The sequence below is a fragment of the Eleginops maclovinus genome, chromosome 12 (assembly GCF_036324505.1).
Source record: "Eleginops maclovinus isolate JMC-PN-2008 ecotype Puerto Natales chromosome 12, JC_Emac_rtc_rv5, whole genome shotgun sequence".
Taxonomy (NCBI): Eukaryota; Metazoa; Chordata; class Actinopteri; order Perciformes; family Eleginopidae; genus Eleginops; species Eleginops maclovinus.
Window position 1 is genome coordinate 27,235,274 of NC_086360.1, and position 18,603 is coordinate 27,253,876.

An 18,603-nucleotide genomic window follows, 5' to 3' on the forward strand; every position below is an offset into this window, starting at 1 on the left:
TTTGGTCGATGGGGATGAATAACGCTCTCGGTGTTATGCAGATGAAATGGCAGATACAGGAAGAGGAATGACACAGGGCACAAGCAGATGTGTCTTCGTTTCCACGGCGACTCTATCTTACGTGATCCCCGAGGAACAGGAGCTGCTGGTACGGGGTCTTTATGGTTTTATTTAGGGGATCTCAAGGACGCAGGGAGATGAATGGCAGGGAGGGCTCCTGAAGGTGAGGGAGTGTAGAAGGGGTTTTACAGCGCACCACGACACACTCATCATGTCAGGGTACAGTGCTTCATTAGACCGTCCTGTCTGAAGGACTTTATTACAGCAAGTGCTTAACAAGCAAGCAGGGGTTGCTTATACTGTCTTTTTCATCAAGATATTTTAAGAGAATTGACTGTACTGCATCTTTCAGCGTTTATCTTCTAAGAGTTCTATAGTTCTAACTGTCAGATCTATTTTTATGTTGCCGACTAAAGAGATATCTGGAAAATTTAGACTGATCTGTACGTCTTATAGTTGTGAAAACTGCTATTTTCTCTTCAGCTTTGTTTTGTTTTTATATTTATTTTTCTGTCAGCTACAGAACTCAGATCTTTTACTTAAAGAGGACAAGCTTCTAACCTCTCATTTTGAGGTGTATATTTGTGTCTTTTGCCTCTACTGATCCATGCTTTAATGTTCAGAAAGCTCTTTATTCCTCTCATACTGCCTGTGCTGCAGCTCCTCTTTTCCCCCTCTGTCTGAAACCAGAGCCCAGTCTGCTCTGATTGGTTAGCTGGCCGACTCTGTTGTGATTGGTCGACCGCTTAGGGATGTCCCACCCGTTTGACTATCACGTACAATGTGTTGGAGCGCTAGACAACAGAAGCGAGAGTGTTGCATAGTGATGTCACATGGGATTTTAGCCTTTGCAGACCATTAACATGCACTAAAACCTATATAACACTACAGGAAAGAGACACAGAAAAGCATTTTCTTAACCAGAATTTCACAAAAGTGTGTAGACGTATGAATGTTGATGTGTGTAATTGAGCTTATTGGTTGTTTGCCTTATTAAGACCCCTGACTGGAGGTTATATCCACCAACATTATTGGCCTCTCAGCATGGCGGCTCTTCTGAAAACTCCAATGTTGTTCAATGATTTTTACTCAAAAGTACTGCTCCACATTTTACTGACATCCCATATTGTTCAATTTGGATCCATGCCCTCTGTACTCTCCGTCCCCTACCTTCATGTGATAAGTAGTCATTTAGCTTTAGGACGATGAATGGGTTTCCCCTTTTTGAAGAGGAGTAGATGGAGGGGGAGGAAGGGATCAGGGTGAGGAGTGGGGATAGAGAGACAGTTGGAGAGTGGGAGTTCTCTTCGATCATTTTATAATTGGAGCCTATATTTTCCACATGAATTTAGAAGTATGTCACGTGACAAATCGAGCGTATGAAGAGTTGCTTTGAAGATATGGTGGAGATCATCTATCAGCATGAGTAGATTATAAATGGAGCCGGTGGCGGCAGCGTTTGGCCGTCCTTCTGAACCGTGTGGATCTCGAAACCATGGTGCCCTTTGGAGGAGGCTTTTAATAGAAGGAGTTACTGTGTGTGGCATCGACACAAAAAGCAATCCAGTGTCGATGGAGTATTTTCTGGTTCTGCTAGAATCTCTCCTAGATGGCACTTAGGTTCCAGGTTCATGTCAGTATTTAGTGTCTCTCCTGGGACATGTCTCCATGCTTTAATGTTCAGAAAGCTCTTTATGTTTCTCATACTGTCTGTGCTGCAGCACCTCTTTTCCCCCTCTGTCTGAAACCAGAGCCCAGTCTGCTCTGATTGGCTAGCTGGTCGGCTCTGTTGTGATTGGTCAACCGCGCAGAGATGTCCCGCCCCTTAGACTATCACGTGCAATGTGTTGGAGCGCTAGCAAATAGAAGCGTGAGTGTTCGATAGTGATGTCATCATGGTACAGAAGTACACAAAGGAGTCCGGTGAAGGTGTTTCAGGCAGAGGAGGGTGCAGGCAACACAGGGATTTTAGCCTTTGCAGACCATTTACATGCTCTTAAACCTATATAACACACTAAAGGAAAGGGAAAACCCCAAATCTCAGAACAGTAATTTTAGACTTATTGACTCAACTGCTGATCTCGCTTTAAATGTAAGGAATGGTGAGAATTTCCAATGTAACAGAACAAGGGTTGTAGAAGTAAAAGTACAAATCGGTAAAGAGCAAGAAGCCAGAAGCCATGGTTGTAAATATACGGCTTCGGCCTCCAAACCGCATACTTCAAATCACTGATTAAAGATTATTTATCCAGTGATCATTGATGGAGCTCATTTCAATGGCTTTGTCTACTGTCACCAGATATCTCGACCTGTTATTACAAATACATGTTTCATTATTAGTTAATGAATATTTGAATTTGTGATGTAAAACTTTAGTTAGTTAATACTCAGATAAGGAAAACCTCAAGAATGTAAGTGCGGTACTTGACTAATTCGTCCCTTTCCCCCACTGCTTTTAAACACACTGAACAGAGAGGTATTGACTTTGTAGTTTACAGAACGGTGCCGAGGATGACTGCAGATGTCGTCTTGACTTTCACCCCGGCGCTACATTCACACGGGGTTTCCAGCGACAATGCAGTCTGTCGCATCAGCATTTATTCAGCATCCAAAGCGACTGCCAGGAATCTCTGCTCCCCCCCAGTTACTGTTTATGATGTGAAGGTCTCGCAAAATGAATTTTCCACAGAACAACAAATATATCATATTTTATATCTTCCGCTCATGAAAACGAAATGTCAAAATGTGACACTTATCCCGCCGAGAGACTTGATAAGAGGTAAAAACCTGATAAAGCGAAACACATCAAGTTAAAATAGAGGCTTAGTCGGCTCCTGGGAACAAATCAACTCCCTCTTTTTCCTCCTATAAGTTAGTGTCTACTCTTCCTCTCATGGCTTTTCCTTTGGCTAACACACTTTTGTTTTACAGCACATCAAGTGGACCGCACATTCATAAAACACATTAAGGCTAAGAGTAGCATTTAACAAGTCATCGTGGGAGAAACATTTATAAACGATCGGCTTGTCAGTGAGTAATTTAACACTCAAATAAAGGTTTTGTTCTTAGTTCATGGAGCCTTTTAGCACCAGCTCTGTAAAAGGTAAACTAGGGAAGAAAACAAGCCACAAACAGTCCTGGACGTCCGCCTATTGGCTGGGTATTATAAAAGCAATATTTACTGACTTTGTAGAATGAAATGCAAAACATTTATTTGACTTTGTTGGTAAGAGAGGGTGTGGTTACAGGATGCAGCAGCCTAGATGACATCCAACCCTTACATGCCTTCTCTTAATGCTCGAGTCCATCACATCGTTGTCCTATACATTTACACGGCGACACTTTACAATAACACTTTAGCATTAATAAAATAATGTTTGTAAGAGATCCACAAAGATAGATATCAAAATGTTTTATACAATTTCAATCAGGAAAGACTTGAAGAACATGCATGCACAAAATGTTAACAGTCTTTGGGGAGCAGACACCAATCCTGATATGGTATATCTTCTGGGGAAAGTGCAGTGTTGAGCATATTGGAAACCCACCCTCCCCTGGGGTCTATACACTGGTGGTGAAGATCTGGATTTGATGAGGAGGTGGGATGGTGATGAGGTCTTTGGATTAGCTCTCCTGGGCGCTGGATATGATGAATGGAGGTAAAGATGGGATGGAGGCGGGCTGCGGCATAAACACCTGAACTCACAGCTGACTGCAGGAGAGAGGAGGACAGTTTTAGAGTTTGCCTGCAGCACGATGATTGGCTGCTGGGGATTGTGGTGAAATGTGATTGGTTAAAAGAGAGCGCCCATGATGTCAAACTATGCCATCAAAATCCGTGTATCATTCGTTCATTTGTTTTTCCGATTTAGTTGAGGATTGAAAAAATGAAAATAGCATTTGATTTCTCGTTTTTCCCATTTCAAAACCAAAACCAGAAATCGGATTACGGTTCGTTTTCTCGTTTTTTCGATTATGCACCCCCAAACGGAAAATGGAAAATGAAACAATCGGATAACAAATCCTGGCCGCTTGCGCAGGGCTGGCAGGGCTCGTTTGGTTGTCAGGGAAACCTTTCGGTATTCATAAGGCTATGGCAATAATATTCAAACAAATGCCTAGTTCTAGATCTAGGCTTACTCACCTTTTGAATAGATGTCAGGACAGCTTCTTCCAGCTCTTGGTCTGTGATGTGCCCCTTCCGTCTCAGCCCAACGTCGCCACAGAATCTCCTCACCGACATCTCCGAGGACCCCTTAATTCCCATACTCTTCAATGTCTCAGACATTTCGGCGTGAGTTTTCCCCGACAGAAAGAGTTGATTTATCATCTCGTAGTGAGACTCCAAATTAGCCATGTTTCCTTACAGATCAGTTGTGGCATGAGTCAGTTGTTGGCTCGCGATCGGTTTCCCTGACAACTAACACTCCCAGGATTTGTTATCCGAATGTTTCATTTTCCATTTTCCGTTTGGGGGTGCATAATCGAAAAAACGAGAAAACGAACCGTAATCCGATTTCTGGTTTTGGTTTTGAAATGGGAAAAACGAGAAATCAAATGCTATTTTCATTTTTTCAATCCTCAACTAAATCGGAAAAACAAATGAACGAATGATACACGGATTCATCAACTATACAGCAATCTCTCCCAATGACAGTAACCACAAAGGCTGGGGATATTTTTACATATGTTTTTGTTTTAAAGCTGTTAAAGATATATGATTCTTCAATGAGTGATTACTCATAACAAGCCGGTTTTTTTTAGGTGTTTTAGTCTATTTTTATGCCAATATTTTTGGATATTTACAACATATTTTGATGCGGGACTTTTAAATGAGTATTTGTACATGTTGATTAACAATCTTCTACCACAATTACTTCTTTTTAAATAGTTTCAAATATATTGAGGTTGATTTCCTGCACATTCACAGATATTTTATACATTTACATTCACTTACATTTCCCATCCGGTCGTCCATGACGTCCACATTTTGAGATGTTAATACTTCTGTACGTATCAAACAGTTCGGCTCATGTGAAGCCAATGCAGTTGCCCTTTCAATGGGTTACCATGGTTTGGTTTATTGATAGCTAATTTACTTGCAGGATTCTTTCTTTTGTGAGCGCTTCATGGTTGGATGCTCTTATTGTCAATTGCCTTGGATAGAAACTAATTGAAATGTAACTGCAAACTGCTTTCGCATCACTTTACTAGTTCCCCTGTAGCAGACCGCTCACCTCACACTGTCTCTTTCACCTCGCTGCTCCTGCATACATAATTCAGAACCCCCCCCCCACCCTGAACCCCGGTTTCCTTTCTTGTCCAAAGGGCTGAACCCATCCTGACCCGGATGAAGGAGGATCACACGCGCATCATCCTGCCCGCCATCGACAACATCAAGTACAACACGTTCGAGGTGCAGCAGTACGCCAACGCCGCCCACGGCTACAACTGGGGCCTGTGGTGCATGTACATCATCCCCCCGCAGGAGTGGCTGGACAAGGGCGATGAGACGGCCCCTATCAGGTGAGGGGGGCTCCGGCCAGGGGGGAACGGTGTCTATTATTGATGGGGACTTTTGATGAAATATGGATAGCCTCAGGTTATGATTAATTCATGTGTGGAACCATCAAACTAAGGTGCTCTGTCGCCCAAATAGAGCCGAAGCTGTCTAATTACCGTGATGAATCTGGTGCATTGGGATGCAGGAGCACGGGGCCACGGTGTCATTAGGGTAATTGTGTGTTGAATATGAGAGGGCATCCCATTATAGCAGCACTGAGTGGATAGCAGCACGGCTTGTATCATATTTCTGTATAACCCTCGAATAGATTACTTGTAACCTTGGTAAAACTTGCGTTGGACTTCATTTGTTAGGAGGATTATGTTACATAACATCTAAATATATATGTCATTGGACAGGACCGGTCTTAGTAACATGAACTACATTCACAGACTTCATCCTATTTGTTACGGTGAGCAGGGCACGCAGAGCCCGAGTCAAACCGACCGAAACTCTGTTCCTTGTAAACTCAAAGAACCCACAAACATCCAACCAGAACTTAAATACAGTCAAGACCAATCAGGAAGACAAGACACAGCCATGGAGGGGAAACACAAAAGCACCAGGTGAACAGAATCAGACAGGAGGGAAAACACAGAGACAGGAAGCAGACACTTTTCAAAGTAAAACAGGGAAACAGACGGACCGTGACCCTTCAAAATAAACAGATCGTGGAACTATCAAAGTGATTAACTTACCCTTTAGTTAGCTCCTCTGTGACTGGGATCAACACATTTAAGTTAAATATATGGGTTTAAATCTATGGCTGTACAATGTATCGAACGTTTATGGAAATTGCAAAATGGACTTGAAGCGAAATGGCGCTGCAGAGAATTCCAAGCCTACCAATCACATTCTGCACACCTAATAATCATATTAGTTTGGACAGACCATCTTGAAAAAATACAACATAATACCTTTTTAAATAATATTGAGAAATATGATTAAAATATATATAATTTCCTCTAATTTTGCTCTTGGAATATCAGTCAAAAATGATCACAATTATGTTTTTTCTCCAAATTGTGCAGCCCTGGTTACCCCTTGTAGTTGCCCTATATCTTATAAATCTGCAACAGTAATTAAAATATGAACTGTAGAAAAACAAATCTTTGCACCTTGATTAATGCGAATGCAAATTTTAGTTAATTTTTCAAGCAGAAACACATTTATGTCATTGATCTTCAACCTTTAAAATATATATGATTCGAAATACATAAAATAAGCAAAGGGTGCAATCATTGAAACTCTTCACCTCCTGCTAAAATGTAAGTTAAAAGTCTTCAGAAAATCTGCAAAATCCACATAAAGTGTTGACCTGAATATGAATGTAAATGTTTGTTTAACAAAGCTGAGAGAATAACAGGTTTTCTCCCATTTCGTGGTATAAGGAGTCACATTTATCCCAATTACCTTCTCTTTGCCGTTACGGTTGGAAAATCTTCCACTTCCACGGCTGTGTGTCTGCAGTAGTGTATGCAACTTGTTGTGACATGTTGATACTATTCTATATCTCTGACTGTGTCTGAATGAATGCAAGCTGTACATGAGGAGGTAGTATGCACATATCAAATGTGTTTCTGCCCATTAAAACGCAGTTTGAACTAAATATTGCAGCTGCCTCCAGGTTGCAGGGTTAACTCACAAACGCCCCTGGTGCTCTGATCTCTCTGATGAGATAAAGAAATGAATGCATTACAGCGAATACCGCACGGAACGTAATCATAAGTATGTTTTCTAATCATATGAGCGTTTAAAACCTCCTGAAGGACACATTGAACATTTTAATCTGTGCTACATTATGTGGAGAAACTCCAACCAGTGTTGTTTGTTATTGATGTAACGAGGCCAAAGCTGGTCAACCTGGAGCCCGGCGTGAAGAGGCTCGGTTATTATTTTTTAAATGTTCCATATTCATGATGCTGCTGGACGGCTAGAAAGCACTGCTGCTATTGCTGTTAGCACTATACAATTGTGAGGTCAGATCTGAAGTGACAACATACGGGTATATGAAACGTTTTATACAGAAATGTGTTCAATGCAATACAGTTCAAGATTCACTTCCAAACAAAAGTATACTTATTCCCTGCGTTTAGGAATGTAAGGATGTCGTATAGATGTGAGCGGGCGCCCACAGGTGGCCTACTTCCCTTCCCTAATTCAGCTTTACTTGTCAGAGCACTGAAAGTATTCTACATTTCTTTTAGAAACCATGGATAAGAACAAAGAGATACTATATATTAATATAGGTTTAGATAGATAGGGAGGATGAAACCCTCTTTATTAGTCACATACACGCACACAGCAGAGCACACACAGTGAAATTAGTCCTCTGCATTTAACCCATCCTAGTACTAGGAGCAGTGGGCAGCTATCGTGCAGCGCCCGGGGAGCAATGGGGAGGGGGGATTGGAGGTGTCCGGTGCCTTGCTCAAGGACACCACAGCAGGGCCTATGAGGTGAACTGGGACCTCTCCAAGTAGCAGTCCACTTTCCATATTTCAGGTCTGTTCGGGGACTTGAACCGTACGATTCCCAAGTCCAATCCCCTACTGACTGAGCCACTGCTGGACAGTTTAGTGAAAGCTGCTATAACCACGCTCTTTTTGGCCACTTGTGTGTGTGAACAAAGAACTCACAAATGATCTCTTGAATTGATAAGGCAAACATATTGAATTCAGTATTTACAGAGCATCATGGTAAATATGTGAGAGACAAGTCTATGTGTGCTTGCTATTGCCCTTTATATCTGGCTCTGCAGGTAGATGATTCTCTATGTCCACCTAGTTGCTAACCATGTCTGTCTGCTGTTTGGTTCGTAGTGTTCAGTTGTTGTTTCGCTCATACTTTAATTCAGAGGGACTTACACACTTACTGTAGACATACCTACATACAATATCTTGCCTAAGAGCCTGTACATGTTGACTGCAGGGTCTGACTGTGATTGGTAGACACAAATTACCCCCCTGCGCTACAATCCCCTCACAATCTATGTACTCTAAATGGTAAATGTGGTGCCCCGTGTGAGGCAGGTCTCAGATTTGAACCCAGGTCCTCCTGTTTACAAGAAAGGCGCCACACCACACCACCATAAATATTGTTTAGTGTGTTTTATATTCCATGAAAAGGAAAAAGACATCTGCATGATTATGAATTATAAACCCTAACGTTGTAACTGAAGAGCTAAACCACGTAGAGAGGAGCTTCAGATTAAGCAGATCATTCTGTCCGTATGAGAATTACAACCTTGCCCACATTGTCAAACTGTTTCACCCCCCTCATTGGATGCTTTGTGGTGGTAAAGGAGTATTGATGAGCGCTGCTGGACTACAAAGACCCTCAATGTGCAAGGCCATCACTGAACGCCTTTTACTGTTGCATTTAAACCAAGCTGCAAGCATTAAAATATCCAAATTTAAGCCACGAGGGACCAAACACGGCAGAAACACGGTGAAGTGCAACAGTACATTAATACCTTGAATGCTTATTACCCTTTATTCCTCCATGAAACAGGAACAGGACAGAAATATCACTCTCAGGCTCATCCCTCTCTCTCTGTCAATGCCGAGACAAGTGTTTACAGATGAAGCAGCACCAACCAAACCCCAGAGAACACGGCCACTACTAATAAAGAGTCAAAAATAAGACATAACTAACATAGCAAACACAGAGAGCTTACATGTGGCTGAATGAATGTCAAACCTAAGTTCAAAATATTCACACGTACTGTCAGATTTGGACCGAGGGCAATACAAACTACATTTGCAGCAGTCTCATAACCTCAGTTTCTCCAGAGTATGCAAAGCCATAACAGTTTCATTGATACAGATGGTCTCGTACAAACACACAAGGTGATTACAGCATATACTGCAGAGGAACATATTGCACGTCTCCATGAGAATAACATGTTATTGAGCATGAAGTGCTGCACTGTAGATGGATGACGGATAGGAGCTCAGCCTCAGAGCTGGTTCCTGTCTCCTCATTTCGCTGCAAATGGACAGATCGCCTCGAGGGCCGGCTGAAGTGTGTCGGCTGTGCGGATCTCTATTGGAAATCATTCTGCCGCTTGTTTCCTCGAGCTTTTTCTGCCCATCAACAACAGAAGTCTCGTGGCCATTACAGACTCAAAGCCTCTCCCGGCTGTTTGGACACTACAAAGCCACTACAAGGGCACAGGAAAGCACAACAGTGTGAGAGTCGAGGATTGCAAACCATTTCATTTGACAAAGAGAGGTTTTTTCTTCACAACTATAGCGGTGATTGACAGGAGAGTAGGGAGTAAGTGGGAATGGATGCAAGTGTGTGGACAGACGCAGAACTTTCAACAAAAAATCACATGGAGACTTTTTTGGGACGCAAGTAGAGCTTTAAAAGAAGGCTTATATGTGTAAAAGCGAAGAGATTCACCTTGTGACAGTGCAGGAAAGGAAGAGACTATGAGCAGACCATCTTAAATACGCAAGTACTCGTTCAGGAAATGACATTAAATAGGTAAATGCAAGCTTTAAAAGTAAGTAGCAACATTATGAAAGTGAGAGAACACACATATAATGGGGAACTAGAACCCAGTAGTAACATTATTACATTTGAATAGGAGATTTTTGCAGCCACAGTCTCACAACACCTTTGTTTCAGTAGTAAAATATATACATTACACGCGTAGTATTGGTGTTTCGAAGTAATGGAAGTCCTTGACCAGCCGTTCAAATGTCTTTTATACAAAGAAAATATATAAATAGTTGTGCAGAATATATCACAACATTCATCAAGGGCACTTTTTATCAGACAGATGGCCCGTTCTCCTCACAGAGACCGTTATTCTCTTCTTGAATAACTTCCTCAACAGTCTCTCAAGGATGCCTGGAGCATGTTCGGGCCCACAGTGCTCTTGCTAGACGCCTTACCCTCTGAGGCGCCAGGAGATTTGGGCCATTTTGACCAAAAACTAAATATTTGATGTCTCAAAATACTAAAATGAAATGTACACTTCAAGTTGAGGCTAAATATAACTTATTGACTGTATGTATAGCAGTTGAGGTTTACATGTCTACCCCATTCGACCTTACTTACCTTACTTCAAACATCAGTCCCCTCATACTATTCATTATCTCGCCAGATTTTGGGTTCAAAAAGCACTTGTCTTAATCTGGAAGAGAACTAAACTATTTTAAATGAAAGTCTTTATCTTTCTAAACTGCATGCATCATATGTTCTGAATACTGCAGGTTAAACTCTCAGGGTCAAAACTAAGGGGTGTAAGGGGTGAATGAGCCCTGCAGCCCGACCATCTGCACACTAAATATAACCAAACCCTAATTGCATTAAATGAAGAACACTGGAAGATAAGATTTACTTTATTAATCCTAGACTAGATTTTTAGAAACTTGCTGCCCAGATGTGATTTTGTAAAAATCTTCTTCCTGTTTTTCATGAAAACACTTTCCCGTGTTGCTGTTTGAAGTGAGCTCTTTGTGCGTTGTACATGTACGTACAAAGAGCCAAAACAACAGTGCAGGTGCACGGAAAAATTGGTGACAGGAACCGAACAATTTGTCAATCCCTCTCACAAAATATTCCCACTTTGTTATATTTCACACCCGACTGATGGCGGGGTCACACTGTGGATTGCATCAAAGCCTGTTCAGGGATTTAGTCGATGCTACCTCTGCGTCCTCCTTGATTGAGTTCTCTTCACTGCGGTGAAATTGCGTATGACTGTTTGAGCTTATGAAAGGAGAAAGTGAACTTCTTTTGTCAAACAAGTCTTTATTTTCTTCATTATTTGGAGGAACAGCTGGCTCCAATTACTCATTCAAATTCTCCACTTAATTGGCTCTACTAGGGGAATAACTTTTTCATGCACAATGATCACAAAAAATAAGAGAGAGGCTCCAAACTCTGCTCTGATTCAGCTCTTTATCATTCCCCAACACATAGCCCACTGAAGTTCTGATCAATGGGATGTTTGTTCTGCAACATTACCTGGTGTTAAAAAGCAAATATGGTCAGCCTGGGTTTTTTTTAGTTTCATCATCATGTGACTGAAGCTGCTGAGTCTGTACTTAAACACGTCGGCCGTGTGTACATTGCAGAAAGCTTATTTCTAAGGAAAGCTGCACAAAGTTTGCACTGTACAGACGAGCAAGGTAGGTCACTTGTCAGGAGAGGAGAACGGATGAGGTGAAGGAGGCTGAGTGTGTGCTGCGTCTGTCTTTTTATCTGCACACTGAGTGCAAATAATGGCACCTGAAAGCCTCCCTGTCGCCTCCTTATAATTTAAACAAAGACTTTATGAGGCTACGTCAGGAAAGTAAGAGTAAAGTTAAAGAGCAAGTTTTTTAAGTACCTCTAAAAGTACTTGCCAAAGCACTTTTTTGTAGTACTGTTCACTCCATTTGAATGTCACATAGCTAATTAAAAGGAGAGCGCACTACATTGTTAGCATAAGATTTTAAAAATGTAACTTTTACTTATTTTATTGGTCATTTTTTTGGTATTTGCTTGTAGATGGTCTTTGAGCATTAAAGCACTAAATAAATACCATGTTTATAATCTTTTATTCAAGAAATAATTTTTGGGGCAACCAGTGCCTTAATATAGTCCAGTTCAGAAACGGAGAGACAGAGGGGAAAATGCCGGATCAGTCCGAATTCGAACCTGGGTTCCACCGCATGCGGTTCAAACCCCTGTATATGACCGCGTTTATTAATATTAATAATTACAACAATAATAATAATGGTATTATTATTAATATTACATTAATAATAATACCATTATTATTAATGTAATATTAATAATAATGGTATTATTATTAAGAATTATAATATCATTACTTTTCATTTATTTATTTAATTGTATTATTTTGGATTCATATTATCATTAATATATGTATTGCTACTTTTAAATGATTGTATTATTATTTATATATATATATATATATATATATATATATATATATATATATATATTTATATATATTTATTGCTACTTTTCGTTTATTTATTTTGATTGTATTCTTTATTATTATTATTATTGTTATTAAGCAAATAACTTGCAAACATTTTTCACAACTCGTATGTAAAACATTTTGTCAACATAAAAATACATATCAGCAAAATTGGTAGGAAAGCTTTTCTTGGAAATATAAGGTGGTTGTATATATGCTTTACATCACCCAGATTTATTTATCTACTGAAACAGTGTTTCTTAACGGTCTAACCTGAGAGCACTATTCTCTCTGGCTCAGCGCACTCTGAGTCAATCAATCATAATTCAGCTCTGCTTCTTTAGTGTGTCGCTGTGTGTGTGTGTGTGTGTGTGTGTGTGTGTGTGTGTGTGTGTGTGTGTGTGTGTGTGTGTGTGTGTGTGTGTGTGTGTGTGTGTGTGTGTGTGTGTGTGTGTGTGTGTGTGTGTGTGTGTGTGTGTGTGTGTGTGTGTGTGTGTGTGTGTACGTACGTACTCCGGGCGTTGTTCCAGAAAGCAGCATAAAGCCACTCGTTGGTCACTTTAGAGGGAGCACTTAAGACCTGACAGATAATAGCAGGGAAAAGCAGCCCTGAGGGGGCAGCAGCTAAAGTGGGACCATTTCTTTTAGTGAAAGTGGGAAGTTACATCTTCTTTGTGTGGAAAAACCCCTCCCTATCTCTTTCTCTATACCAGCTGGTACTTTTCAGAGTATTTATTGACCCTATGATCGCCCCAGTTCCCAGTTCCCAGTTCCGGGTTCAAACGCAGATAACGCAGATGTGTAAATTCTCTGTTTTAGCCACCAGCTGTTATTTGGCATTAGATAAAGGTCTACAGTGTTGAAATGTATAAAAACAAGTGAACTAAGAGACCAAACTCTATCCATCCATCCATCCATGTTTGCTATCTACCCGGTTAGTTACCTTACATAGCAGGCTAACAGCCCATTGGTGTCTTGTAACTTAAATTGGAATTAATATTTCACATGTTATTGTTAGACAGGCAGTGCAGACCTATCCGTCTACGGTTCAGGCAGTGAGAGTCATTATAAAACCATTGTTGGCGTGTACTTTTTATAAGCAGACAGGGTGCTTTCATGCAACCAGCAGCTCCTCACGGCTCCAAACATCACCGTACAATCTCAAATATTCCTTGTTTGGATCAACAGTTTACATATTGGTTATCAAAATGGTTATCTTCTTGCATGTTTCTACTACAACATCATGAAATCTGAAAATGTCTTTTAAATTAGATTTATTAGACAAATGAATTTACAAAATAACCTGCAGCACAGCCAGGGCTTACAGTAAGATACCACCCTGAGGCCCTGAGGCTTATTTCCATTGTGGTTCCTCACCAATTAAAACGCGCCGCTGCATCGATGCACCGGGACGGGGAGCAGGACTCGTGTCATGTTTTATTTCCTTTCTTTAAATATTAAAAGCTGCACCGATGAATGATATATGTGAACAATGTTACAAATGAATATGTTATATGAGCTCATGATGAGTCCAGCAGCTCAGTGAGGGTTTGATCCTCTGTCAGCTCGTTGTTTTGGTTTAGGGAGGGAGGGAGGGAGTGAGGGAGGGAGGGAGGGAGTGAGGGAGGGAGGGGGGAAGAAAGGAAGGAAGGATGGGAGGGAGGGAGGGGGAAAGAAAGGAAGGAAGGACGGGAGGGAGGCAGGCAGGGAGGCAGGGGGGAAGGAAGGAAGGACGGGAGGGAGGAAGGAAGGAAGGAAGGAAGGAAGGAAGGAAGGAAGGAAGGAAGGAAGGAAGGAAGGAAGGAAGGAGGGAAGGAAGGAAGGAAAGGAAGGAAGGAAGGAAGGGAATGAACGAAGGAAGAAAGGAAGGAAGGAAGGAAGGAAGGAAGGGAGGCAGGGAGGGAGGGAGGGAATGAAGGAAGGAAGGAAGGGAGGGAGGGAGGCAGGGAGGGAGGGAAGGAAGGAAGGAAGGAAGGAAGGAAGGAAGGAAGGAAGGAAGGAAGGAAGGAAGGAAGGGAGGCAGGGAGGGAGGGAGGGAATGAACGAAGGAAGGAAGGGAGGGAGGGAGGCAGGGAGGGAGGGAATGAACGAAGGAAGGAAGGAAGGAAGGAAGGAAGGAAGGAAGGAAGGAAGGAAGGAAGGGAGGTACATAGATACAGTACATCATTGATTGATTCAAAAAGAAACAACTGTAGATATGAAGTCAAAGATGGTAGATCGATGAATAGCAGTAAGATCACTCAACAGCCAACAAATGTGAGCGTTTAGCAGCTTAAGAGACATTTCATAGAATTAAAACCAGAGATGACAATTGGACAGGTGATCAGAAACACAGAATGAACGTTTACCAAAGGGTGTTAAAGCTGCAAACACACAAAACATCGAGCAGCGCTCCGGGTATATTCTGTGATTGAATACTACACCTTTCTGCCATGATCACTGGGGCTGCTGTTTTAAAATCAGACATAAATAACATAAAAATCACATCTATGGTAAAAAAGGAATAACCATAAAGCAAATAAAGGCTGAAGGAATATTGTGGGTATTGCGCAACAGTGCCGTTACAGTATTAAGTGAAGCAAATCAGGATGAATCGGGGAGAAATGTGTCATTATTCCTGTTGGCATGTCCAAATTGTCACTGTTATTGTGTTCAGAGTCATTCTGCACAAAGGGAAGGTGCATTAGATCTTCAAAAAGCTGATTTAAGATAAGATTAACCTTCATTAATCCCGTAGGAAAATGCATAGAAGCAGCAGGAATAAGATCCAAACACAGGATAAGCGTTCACACATGTTTTATTGGAATAAAAAGAAGAGTGAATATCAAAGTAACTGTATGAATAATAACAGGGTACAACACTGAGTTGCCTTTTGAATTGATTGCACTGAATATTTAAGCGTCTCTGTGGCTTGTGGTTAAAATTTAAACCCTGCTGTCTCTTTCCGCTCATGCAGAACTCCAGCTATGATTGGCTGCTCCTTCGTGGTCGATCGGGAATACTTTGGAGAGATCGGTCTGCTGGATCCTGGCATGGAGGTCTACGGGGGCGAGAACATCGAGCTCGGCATGCGGGTAAGGACCACACTTTGTCGCCCGGGCTTTTCTAAATGGAACGAGGCTTTTTCTTATAAATGATTTGACTGATTTCTTTATTCCTTAAACTGAGGAACCACTCAGAAGAAGATGAGGATGAAATTGCTCGGAGAATTGCTGCAAGAAAAACAGTTTTTAATGAGGAATTCCTCCACCAACGGCCAGCCGGAAATGACTAATGCCATATTTGAGGGGGTAATTTAAATTTGAAGTTTGTGAAATATATATTCAGACGTCTTTATGATGAAGTTTTCTTCTGTTTCCCAGCCTGAGGGGGGGGGGGGGGACTGCTTAAGATATAAAACCCAGTGGCATCAACAGAAGCCTCGATTAAACTTTGCAAAGTATCTTCAGATGAGAGTGGAAGGACAGCCCCCCACCCCCCCCCCGAAAAATCCCCTTAATGCAAATCTTCAATCGACCCAAAGGACCCAAAGCCTGTATACGGGAAATGTAAATCTCTCTTGCTGCTGCTTTGAGTTGAATTTAACGCTTCATGTGAGCGCAGGGGGCCTTGCAGAAGAATTGGTTAGAGTTTAAATTCTGAAAATGTTTCTCTCCAGCCGAGTGGAACCGCTCTGAATCTAAACGCACTTCTTCGGCTTATTGGAATGAGATATGCTTCAAAGATCCCACTCCTTCGTTTAACGTCTTCCCCCGCAACGTCATCTCAAGATGGCTTCAACAGCACCTCAGAAGTGTCGGCCGCCTTTTAGAAAAAAGCACTTGAGCGGAGGATGGAGAATTGGTCTTGGTTTCAGATTGCCGCCTTGTTTTATTAAAGTTGTGGCTGACCCGTTCACAGCCTGCCCTTATTCAACAGAGAGGCTGTTCGCCCAAATGAAAAGCAGGGGTTCTGTGACACTGCCTGTGTCTTTATCTGAGGGTTGTTTTGCTCTTATCATGGAGTGATTACTCAACATTTTGTATGATGTCCCGACAGCCTCGCCCAAGGTTATGAAGTGTTTTATACCGAGCTAACAACCCATGAAAGTGAGTTGGAAATGACACGGCAGAATCACCTTCTGGTTAGAAATGAACATAAAATGTAAAAGTTATAAAGAAGTTAGGTACCATTTTACAATAGCACTACCCTTATAAAGGATTCATGAAAGGTTTATCATTTAGAATCATTAAGGACCATTTATGAAGCCCTTCTAACATTTTCATACATCAACACAGGCTCACTATTTGGGAAGACGACTAAGCCTTTCATAAATGGTCATAAAGAGATGGCAAGAAACATCAAGATGGATGGGGGAGGGGGGTGGAGAATCAACTCAGTGAACAACAGATACCAAGGATGCTGGCTGAGGAAGAAGAGGAAGGAAGCTAAGTAGCCAATATAAGGCTTAGCAGTACAGATAAATATGGGCTCACTATTTGGCAAGCAACCAGTCACAGTGTCCCTGTTTACCGCTCGTCTTATAAAAGCTTATTGATGATTAATAAAGTGTTCACAACCTAATTAATAAATGAATTATTATAAAACTAACCCTAAACCCTTTATAGGGGTAGTCTTATTGTAAAGTGGTACCAGAAGTTATTTAATAAAGAGTCAAAGCACTCATCAGACTTTCTCAATTTCATCTTAAAGGACAGACAACCTTCGGAAGGATCGGACCATGGGTACTAATTCATACAGAAAAGAATCTTAAACTGATGGGGAACAAAGTACATACGATAGGTGTATTATCATGGGTCCCATTTGTGTGTGAATTGTCTGACAATGGTCTCAAATGCACCCTACTGTCTCGGGACAGATATTTTATGGGAGGGGCACGTTTAATAGTTTGAGTCTGTTTAGTTTCAGGGACAGAATTTGTCTCATTTACTATTTTACGAACTTACATTGCTGCACAGTTTTTCCCACAACACACACATGGTATTATCATAGACTCCTTATTAGACGGGTGATACAGGACCACTAGCCACTGTTACCCCCCCCCCCCCCCCCCACCCCCATGACTGGTGGAGACAGCCTGCAGGACGGATAACATTGTGGAGGGTCTGGGACTGGGAGCCGAAGCTGGTTCCCCGAACAGGCCTAAAAATATGGACTGGACTGCTACTTGGAGAAGTCCCATTTCACCTTGCCATGGTGCCCTTGAGCAAGGCATCCACACCCCTCACCTTGCATGCAAGTCTGACAGATAAAGGGGCTTTCATCCTTCGAGTCTGGTCCTTCTGCTTGGAATAATTCGGTACAGTATTTGTCTTTGTTTCAGTCTTTTGCAATAATTATAAACTTGAAAATAAATGTGTGATCAATCACGAGTTAACGATGAAAAATCGTGCAATTTGTTAAGATTTTCATTAATTGAAAGCCCTGTTAAATCCACAGGGAGGCAAAGACGCGTAGTAAAACTGTAGAGAAACAAGACAACAAGTTAACAAAGACAAAACAATAACTTAATGAGAAGTTTTAATAAATACAGGTGAAGTTTTTGGGGTTTAAAACCTAATTATAACCACCCACTAACTCACACACTCTCAGCTTTCTCTCTGAATATTTTCTCCACCTTTTTTGATTCATGAAGTAAGGAGAATACGCCTCTCTGTCTGCAAACACAATGCAATCACCAATGCAATTACCTCTCGTGCTGTTTGGCCTGTCCGTGTGGAAATGAAACACAAGCCACAGCAAAGAGGCCATTCAGCACATATACAGGGCTTTGAAAAAAGGTCTGGAGTCAAAAGCGGGCGTCAACCATTCATATTGTACGACTGCTAATGGAATGGAGATGGGCTTCTGGCCAGTGGACTGAAAATAACTCCTCTAAGGCTGCGGCTCAGTGTGGTGCCCGCTGAGGAGGTGCCATTTAGGATCGGCCTGATTGACAAGAACATGTTTAACAATTAGCCACTCGATAGCTGCCAGGGACCCTCTGACTGCAGGAGGCTGATGAAAGGCAGGGTTCACACACAAAAGGTTA

The 18,603-nt window shown here is 41.6% G+C and overlaps 1 protein-coding gene across 2 annotated transcripts in view; it reads left to right on the forward strand.

The window, feature by feature from the left end:
- The window catches only part of galnt9 (polypeptide N-acetylgalactosaminyltransferase 9), a 126,683-nt gene that overhangs the window by 73,223 nt on the left and 34,857 nt on the right, over positions 1-18,603 (forward strand). For both annotated transcript variants that reach the window (XM_063896503.1, XM_063896502.1), the window contains exons 5-6: positions 5,389-5,586; positions 15,529-15,646. In XM_063896503.1, the coding sequence (XP_063752573.1) occupies positions 5,389-5,586; positions 15,529-15,646 (316 nt within the window). The remainder of the gene's footprint in view (positions 1-5,388; positions 5,587-15,528; positions 15,647-18,603) is intronic.